Here is a 9999-nt window from a genome sequence, read left to right on the forward strand (position 1 = left end):
CAAAGCCTATTTCCACGTGTTGGAAGCGAGATGGCTGCTGACGTCTGCAAGGGTTCAGGCTTCCAGGGTTCCTCTGGGCTCAGCTCCTCTGTTTTCTCCACAAGGTCAGCTGTAGACTCTGAGGCTCTCTAGGCTTTGCCTCTCTCCACAAGGTCAGCTGGAGAGTATCAGGCGAACGGCTCTGTCTCTCTCTCCCTGGGGCTCCAGCTTCAGCATCAAACTCCAACATCAAAACTCTAACATTAAAAGCCCCCATCCCTGTCCTTTGCCATGCCTTTTATCTGCGAGTCCCCACCCATCTACTGACACAAGAGGTTTACTTGATTAAGTAATCAAGTAAATGTCTGAATCCAATATAATCTCATATGCCCAGAGGAAAAGATCTGTTTACAAACATAATCCAATATTTCTTTTTGGAATTCATCAATTATATCAAACTGCTACAGGGCCCCATAATTCCAGAAACATTTCCTGGAGAGTAACACGCCTTGCATGCTGGTCCGTTCCCTTGGATGATGTGCCCACTTCAGGAAAGCCTTTGGTCAAGGAACAGCCCTCACTTCAGAATCCTTGTGGCACATAGACTGCTGCAGGCTCGCTGGCTTTGATCTGGCCAACGTCGGCACTGATAGATAATGCCAGGCCTTTGTACCCCTGCATCAGCTAGTCCTGAGATGTGTAGGGCTGCTTGCACCAGCACCCAGCCCTTCTGCAGAGCCCTTTCCTGCCCTGGACCCCGCTCAGAGCTGGCAGCCTTTCGTGTCACTCAATTAATGCATTGGAGCAGTATTCCTGAGTGTGAACCTTTTCAGTGGCAGGAGCACAGGGTAGGATAATTTGACCTAGATGGAGATATCCTGCCATGCCCAACTTCACAGATCCCCTAAAACTTCACCAATATGGCAGGCCCCTGAATCTTGGTGAGGTCAACTTCCCACCCTCTGATGTGCATGTGCTTTTTTTTCTTTTCCTCCCCTTTCCCCTCCCTCTCCCCCGCCCTGTGTTTTTGCTGTCTGTGTCCATTCACTGTGTGATCTTCTGTATCTTTTTCTCTTTTTGTCTTCTTTTCTCATCTTTCTTGTCTAGGATTCACCAGGATTCAATCGTGGGGACCTCTCATGTGGAGAGAGGTTTCCCTGTCACTACACTACCTCAGTTCCTGGTCTCTGCTGCACTTCACCTTGACTCTCCCCTTCGTCTCTCTTTTGTTGCGTCATCATCTTGTTGTGTGACTCACGTGCGCAGGCACTGGTTCACAACGCAGGTACTCGGCTCGCCACGCAGGCGCTCACATGGGCACTGGGCTCACCACATGGGTATTCGGCTTGCCACACAGGCACTGGCTCACCGCACAGTCACACTTTCTCTTCTTCTTTTTTCACCAGGAGGCCCCAGGGATCGAACCTGGGTCCTCCCATATGGTAGGCAGGGGCCTTATCACTTGAGGTATATCTGCTTCCCACATTTGTCTTACTAAGGTCTCCGAAGTCCTTGCCACTTCTTGCTCTTCTTGTCCTAGTAATACTGTCATTGACAGATAATGTCAGGCCTTTTGCATTGACTGTCAGTAGGTGCAGGCTGCCCCTGGGTAAAGATGTAACCTTGGCCGAGGTATCTGCCTTGTGTGAAGGTCTGTTCCTGGAGAGGGACTCCCTGGAGCCAATGCACCTGCCAGTGTTCCAGGAGCCTCTACCATGAAGGAGGATCACAGCACAGCATCCACTGAGGATAGAAAGTGGGACATACTGAGTGCCAAGAACCTTCTAAAAAAAAGTCCCAGCCAGTGGCAGCCCCAGAATGAGCTAAGAAGTGAGCCTTTGAGAAGCCACAGTTGCAGCAGGAAAACAGAGAGGGGCAGGAACTTTGCACTGGTTGAAGGTGTTGTGATAACTGAGAACCAAGAGGAAGCAAAACTATTCCCCTGCAATTTTTCTTCAATTAGAGAAGTTGTGGGTTTACAGAAAAATGACGCATAAAATACAGCGTTCCCATGTGTATTAGTCAGCCAAAAAGATGCTGATGCAAAGTACCAGAAATCTGTTAGCTTTTATAAGGGGTATTTATTTGGCATAAAAGCTTACAGTTACAAGGCCCTTAAAGAGTCCAACTCAAGGTGCCGATAGAGGTACTTTTTCACCCGAGTCAGTTGCTGGGTGTTGAAGTAAGATGGTGGCCTGGTCTCTCTTTCCTTCTTCCTCTTAAGGCTCTGTGGGCCCAGCTTCCTCTGATCTCAGCTGTAGGCTGGCATAGGGCTTGTTTCTTTCTGGGCTTCCTCAGCTGCTCTGTTCTCTTGCTGCAAATTATCGGGGGAATGGCTCATCTCTCCCCAGGGCCCTGGGATCAAACATGACAGACCTCTCTCCTCTTCCATGTGTGTCTTCTTGATTGTCCATTTATATAGGCCCACCAAGGGGGCAGGGACTCAATCTGAGTCATGCCTTACCGACGTGGTCGAATCAAAGCCCCAGTCTTAACAGATAATTTAATTGAAGACATCTCAGCTGAATCTAATGCATTCAAAGGGTACCACACCCAGAGGAAAGATTTGGGATTCATAAATAAACTCAACTGCCACACTGTGTTCCACCCTGTAATTAAAATCTCGCATGGGTGTGGTATAATACATTTGAAAACACATTCTAATAATTGTACTATTAAATATAGTCCATTGTTTAACTTAGGGTACACTATTTGTGTTGTGCATTTCCATTGATTCTTTAAAATTTTTTATTCTAGTGCCTTATCTACAACCTAACATTTCCTCTTTTAGTCACATTCAAATATGTAATTCAGTGCTGTTAATCGCATTCACAATGTTGTGCTACCATCATCACCGTCCATTACCAAAACTTTTCCATCACCCCAAGTAGAAATTATGTACCTTTTAGACCTTAACTCCCTATTCCCTACTCCCACCCCATCCCGTGGTAACTTAGATTCTGACTATGTGAGTTTGCTTATTCTAATTATTTCGTATCAATGAAATCATACGATATTTGTCCTTTTGTATCTGGCTTATTTCATTCATCATGATGTCTTCAGGGTTCATCCATGTTGTTGTATGTCCCAGGACTTCTTTTTGAGCTGGATAATATTCCATTATGTATACATAGCACATCTTTGTTTATCCATTCATCGGTTGATGAACACTGGGTTGGTTCCATCATTTGGCAATTGTGAATAATGCTGCTGTGAGCATTGATGTTTGTTTGAGTCCCTGCTTCCAGTACTTTTAGGTATATACCTAGAAGTGAGATTGCTGGGCCATATGGTAATACTAATCATAACTTTCTGAAGAACTGCCAAACTCTTCCACAGCAGCTGCACCATTTTACTTTCCATTATCAATGAATGAATATTCCTATTTCTCCACATCCTCTCCAACACTTGTTATTTTCTGTTTTGTTTTGTTTTTTTTAGTAGCCATTCTAGTGGGTGTGAAATGCTATTTCATTGTGGTTTTGATTTGCATTTCCCTATTGGCTAATGATATTGAGTATCTTTTCATGTGCTTTTTGTCCATTTGTTTATCTTCTTTGGAGAAATGACTATTCAAGTCTTTTGCCCATTTTTAATTGGTTGTTTTGTTGTTGTGTTTATGGTATTTCTTTATGTATTCTGGATATTAAACCTTTATCAGATTGTGGTTTCCAAATATTTTCTACCATTTTGTGGGTTGTCTTCTTACTTTCATGATAAATTCCTTTGATGCACAAAGGTTTTTAATTTTGTTGCGATCCCATTTATCTAATTTTCTTTTGTTTGTGCTTTGAGTGTCAAGTCTAAGAAATTATTTGCCTGCCACAAGATTCTGAAGATGCTTCCCTATATTTTCTTCTAGAAGTTTTATAATTCTGACTCCTATATTTAGGGTTTGATCCATTTTGAGATTATTTTTGTATATGGTATGAGGTAAAGGTACACCTTTATTCCTTTGCAAAGGGAGATCCAGTTTTCCCAGCACCATTTGTTGAAGAGACAGTTCTTTCCCAATTGTGAGTTGTCTTTGCCCCCTTGTCAAAAATCAGTGGCCATAAATGTGAGGATTGGTTTCCGAGCTCTCATTTCGATTGCTTTGGTCTATATGTCTGTCCTTGTGCCAGTGCCATGCTGTTTTGGTTACTGTGGCTTTGTAATAACTTTTAAGATTGGGACATGTGAGTCTTCCAACTTCATTCTTATTTTTCAAGAAGGTTTTGGCTATTTCGGGCCTCTTACTCTTCCATAAGAGTTTGTTGATTGTCTATTCCCCTGCTATTTTTGTTTCTGGCTTCTCCATCAAAGAGACTGGTTAGATAGGAAAGGGCAGCTGAAACAAATCTGCTTACAGGCAAATAAATGCCAAAACAAGCAGTAGTAAAGGGGGTCGCTGAAATGAACTCTTGCCCCCAAGGCTAGAAGACTTTTCTGACTTGGCTATAGAGCCAGCCTCTGTGATATCTAAGACACAAGGGTGGTGAGGCTGGCAAGTGAGGGCAAAGGAAGTTCCAGGAAACAGCAGAGCAGTTTGGGATCTTCACGTCATAAAACTGTTCAGTTACTCATAATATATAGAATCCACTAACCATGACCCAGAGAATCATATTGAGTTTGGGAAATTTGTTGGGGCTGCAAACTTTTAGTTGACAAGACAAAAGGGACGTTTCTTACACCCTGATCTGCCCTGTGTATGTGCAGCCTGGAAACGAGCCTGAAGTTTGCTCTCTTGAGCTTTAATGTGTCATCTTTTCCTCTGCTCACCTCTCTCCTCTCCCCACAACATCTGAGGATTTGGAGAGGGTCCCTATTGCCCACTTCCCCCTCCCATCAACTAGTGAAGACCCAGGAGAGGGAATGCAGCTGCCGACAGCTCACGTTCAGAGGACGTCCTAACAAAAGACTGAGTGTGGAAATTACACCAGCAGGGCAGCAGACCAATCTGTTAGAAATGGAACAAGGAGTAAACAAAAATGCATAGCTTTGGAGAGCATTTCTCCTTCTAACCATGAGGATTCGGGGCATTGGTGTATCTAGGAGAAAGAGTGGAGAAGGTTAAATCAGTAGGTATATCAGGAAACACATATGGGCATCTTCATTGTTCAAAGAGCTGGAGAGACGAGGATGGTTATAGTACAGTCCCTGCCCTTAGGTAAAGCATCTGCTGGAAGCGGCAAAGCAAAGAGTCAGTGTCCATAAAATATGCTGTCTGTCGGGAAGCGGATTTGGCTCAACTGATAGAGCGTCCACCTACCATATGGGAGGTCCAGGGTTCAAACCCAGGGCCTCCTGACCTGTGTGGAGCTGGCCCACGTACAGTGCTGGGGCATGCAGGGAGTGCCATGCCATGCAGGGGTGTCCCCTACGAAGGGGAACCCCACGCGCAAGGACTGTGCTCTGCAAGGAGCCCCACATGAATAAAGCGCAGCCTGCCCAGGAGTGGCGGCACACACACAGAGAGCTGACGCAGCAAGATGACACAACAAAAAGAGACACAGAATCCCGGTGCCACTGACAAGAATACAAGCAGACAACAGAAGAACACATAGTGAATGGACATAGAGAGCCGACAAAGGGGGGAGAAATAAATTTTTTTTTAAAGTGCTCTCTGATAGCAACATCTTGTGGTCATATGTGCTTTAAATTTGCTAGGAACCACATTTTTTAAAGTAAACACAAATAGGTGAAATTAATGTTAATAATATAGCTTATGTCATACAGTATATCCAAAACATCATTTTAATATGCAGTTGACTTTTTTTAAACTACTGATATTCACATTTTTTTTCATACAAAGTCTTGGAAATCTAGAGTGCATTTCACACGTACGGCACATAGCAGTGTGGACGAGCCACATTTCAAGTGCTGAGAAGCCCTACGTGGCTTTTGGTGACCATATGGACAGCACAGAGCTTAGACCTAAAATCGAGGTATCGCAGGATTCTGGGGCAGCACCAAAGAGGTCACGTAACTCAACCCACAGATGCATGGAAGGTTCTATTTGTTCTTCCAGGACATACTTATCTAGTGCCTGCAACATCCCTGCTTCCAGAGGAAATGACACCCCAGCTGTGTCAGCTCGGCAGCAACTCAGCTAAAATCTCCTGCCTAGTTTGAAAGAGGGATCATCCGAGGGTGACTTCGGATCACTCAGCACATGGTGTGGGCTTTATCTTCGCATTTTACAACAGTGTGTTCTAGCCAGGAGTTCTGTATAAAATCTTCCTGAGCCCAGACAAAGAAACAGGGAAACTCTGATAATTAACTTTCCTTTTTTTCCCCCCCACAGTTTTTGAGCCACCCCCATCACAGCACGCTGCTGATTTTTAACTTCCCATCCTCTGAGGAGAATGAAGTTTTTGACAAGCTGAGCGTCGTGACGGAACACTTCGAGAGCAGCGAGCACAATCCTGGCAACGGCTGCAGCTTCAGGAACCCAACTCAGCAAGGATCCCCAGAGCCAGTCCCTGGGGGAGAAACCCCCTTCCACGGGCACACGGACCCCGACATTCCCACACCTGCCCCTGAGGATGACCAGAGCCTCACACAAGGGCCGGGGCCACCTGTGCAATCCCAGGTCCAGAGCCCTGAGGCACCAGACTCAGCCGCACAGCCACAGGGTTATGTTTTAAAACACGGCTCAGCTCACAAGAAGACTCCGTCTTGGGAAGTCGCTGCTTTAGAAAGGCGATTATGATCATAAAAAAAAGTTGGCCCTTGAGGGTATACTTTTCAGTCACTTCTCGTATGCTCACTAAACTAAGGACCAGGTTTAATTAGGAGAAGCAGAAATATCTAAAATGAGGAAGAGAGACTGAGATGGTGCAAAACCATCCAGGCTTCTGAGAGCCAGGTGGGAAAAATAATCTCAACTCCAAAGCGGCTGCACAACACCATGCAGACGCATCGTGATTCTCAGGGATACTTTTCCTGGATTTATTTTTCTACCTGTGTTTTGTATTACTGCTGGCGCTCTGTTTTTACTGTCCAATCTGTACGCATTACTAGATTTGCGTAATTGTCGGATATATAATGAGGCTCCAGTTTGCTGTTTTTGATGTCCATTCACTCAACAGGGATTTCTTAGTACCTGCCTGCTGTTGACCGTGGACTGTCCTAGGTGCAGGGTCCTAAAAGCTTCTGAGGGCTCTCAGTCTAGGCAATTCCAAGGAATAGAAGGGCCCTGAGCTTTGAATTCCAACTCGGAACTTACCAGGCTATGATCTCTTGGTTTCCTCATCTGTACAAAAAGATAAGGCCTGACGTTTAGCAAGATGTCGTTAAAAAGGCTTGTCACAGTGCCAGCACACAGCTGGCAAACAATGGCAGCCATTCTTACCGGCAGCCACATCTCGTGGGTAGGACTTAACTCCACAATCTTAGGTCAGCAAGAAATGTTCCTTCCTTTTTGACAGATTACCCAAGAAAGCTGATTCATCAAGGGCCAGTAGTTCAATGTTTTTTAAATGAAGCATCATAAGGGGGAAGGCGGGGAGATCAGAAGTCTGTTGGACTTTCTTGCATTCAGTTTACCATTTGGTATGTAAAAATCATTTTCAGTGACATATTGGAAGGGAGTGGCCAACATACTTTAGCTTCTTAGCACCTCTAAAGGTCTCGCTGTGGTCTGGGGCTAGTCCTGTGACAAGAGAAATTAGTCAAGTCTCTTCCCTAGGTAAGCTTTTCCTCCCTATCTGTGGGGTTGATGGAAGGGCTGTCTTAAGTTCTACACCCCATAGATGCATCTGGTTTGGGAGGGAAGAAAGAGATGGCCCTTTACTAATCCTACCTCAACAGCATTTGACACTCTTGTTGCCTGGATCTGAATATGTTTCTGTGCTTGAGGAATCTTCCACCCTACAAGGGAGAACCCCTCCCCCACATTAGAGGCTAGAAATCCACCTGATGATTTTCCCAGCCTCCTTGCTGCTAAAACGCAGGCACACAACCCGGGCTCCACCCAGGGTCTGATTAGGAGACCGATGAGCAACGGCAGAGGCAGGTGTTCCTGCAGAAGCGTCCAGTGGAGAGCGGGGCTCAGTGAGAACATCTTCCCAGGTTCCTGTCTATGTCTCCCAGGGCTGGCTCATCAACCCTTCCAGAGATTCCGTGAGCTCCCCGACATCACGTTAATAAATGCCTTTTCTACTGAAATCAGACAGGGTTGGTTTCTGATGTTTGCAACTAAAACCCTGAGCAGGGCTCAGATTGCAAAATTGACTGGATGTGGATTTCCCAGCCGTAAAAATCCCACGGGAGTAAGATATGAATGAAATCTTGATGATATCTCTCTCCCTCTCTCTCTCTCTATTTCTCTTTCCCCACTGTTAGGGAATTGACACCTAATAACTACCCTCCCATGGCTGGGAGGTCCCAAGAGCTCCAGGGAGAAAGTTGAAACCCAAGGGCAGGGGAGTGGGGAGCGAGGATAGACAGGGAAAAAGGCACAGCCCTCCTAGAGGCGAGAGGTTACGATAGAGGACAGAGTGAGATGATCTTTCAGACTCTAATCAGAGTTCCAGAGCAAAGATGAGAAGAAAGAAGCAAAAGTAATATTTGAATATTTGAAAAGATAATATACCAGGGAAATGGATATGGCTCAAGCAATTGGGCTCCCGTCTACCATATAGGAAGGGCGTCCTGGCGAGAGCAAGCTGGCCCATGTGGTGAGCAGGCCCATGCAGGAAAGCTGCCTTGCACAGAAGTGCTGGCCGATGCAGAGAGCTGGTACAGCAAGATGATGCAACAAGAGACACAGGAGAGAGAAAATAAGATGTAGTAGAACAAGGGAGCTGACATGGCACAAGAGAGTAATCACTTGTCTCCCACTCCAGAAGGTCCCAGGATCGATTCCCAGAGCTGTCTAATAAGAATACAAGCAGACACAGAAGAACACACAGCGAATGGACACAGCAGACAACATCAGGGGGGTGGAGAAATAAAATAAATATTAAAAAAAAAAAAGGTAAAAATCCAACATATCCCAAGCTAGACAAATCTACATTGTAGTCAAGCTGCAGGACATCAAAAACAGGAGGCAGGCTACCTTCAAAGGAACAGCAATAAGATTATGACTGATTTCTCAGCAGTAATGGAGCCCAGAAAATGGTAGAACACCTTTCATGTATACCAAAAATCTTTGTCAACCTAGAATTGTAAACCCTACAAAAAACATCTTTCACAAAAAGGGATATAGTAAAAACTCGTGTGCTGCTGACAACAGAAGCGGACAAAGAACACGCAGCAAATGGACACAGAGAACAGACAGCTGGGGCGGGGGGCGGGGAAGGAGAGAGAAATAAATAAGTCTTAAAAAAAAAACAAAACTCATGCAAACAAAAGCTGAGAGTTTGACCTCAATAGACCTTTATTAATTAAAGACCTAAGGGACGTATTTCAGGCAGAAGGAACCTCAGGCAGAAGTTGTGATAGGTGAGAAGAAATAACAGGAACTGGTAAATATGTGGGTAAATCTAACCAAACATAGACTATATAAAACAATAGCAATGTATTCTGGGTTAAAAAAAAAAAAAAAAAACCTAAATCACAGAAAGGGGAACAATCAAAGTGTTTAAAGGTCTTTTTAGTGTTTCAGAGAAAGAGAAAGACCCTGATTTAGGGAAGCAGATTTGGCTCAACTGATAGAGCATCAGCCTACCACAGGAGGTCCAAGGTTCCATCGCAAGGACTGCACCCTGCAAGGAGAGCGCTCCACGTGAAAAAAGCGCAGCCTGCCCAGGAATGGTGCTACGCACATGGAGAGCTGATGCAGCAAGATGACACAAAAAAAGAGATACAGATTCCTAGTGCCACTGACAAGAATACAAGCGGACACAGAAGAACACACAGGAAATGGACACAGAGAGCAGACAACTGGGAGGGGGAGTGGGAGGGAGAGAAAAAATCTTTAAAAAAAAATTTTTTTAATTAAAAAAACAAAAGGCACGTACAGGTTCCAACCTCGGGTCCTATGGGTGTGAACCCATCTGGAAATAGGACCTTTGAGGATCATATTAAAGTGTG

At 44.9% G+C, this 9999-nt stretch overlaps 1 protein-coding gene across 1 annotated transcript in view; it reads left to right on the top strand.

Annotated features, from left to right (window-relative positions):
• IFNAR2 (interferon alpha and beta receptor subunit 2) overlaps positions 1-6814 on the top strand; it is a 52989-nt gene extending 46175 nt beyond the window's left edge. The window contains exon 13 of the mRNA XM_058296177.2: positions 6266-6814. Coding sequence (XP_058152160.1) covers positions 6266-6673 — 408 coding nt within the window. The 3' untranslated portion in view covers positions 6674-6814. The remainder of the gene's footprint in view (positions 1-6265) is intronic.
• Positions 6815-9999: the final 3185 nt, after the last annotated feature.

Source organism: Dasypus novemcinctus, chromosome 4, assembly GCF_030445035.2.
Source record: "Dasypus novemcinctus isolate mDasNov1 chromosome 4, mDasNov1.1.hap2, whole genome shotgun sequence".
Lineage (NCBI taxonomy): Eukaryota > Metazoa > Chordata > Mammalia > Cingulata > Dasypodidae > Dasypus > Dasypus novemcinctus.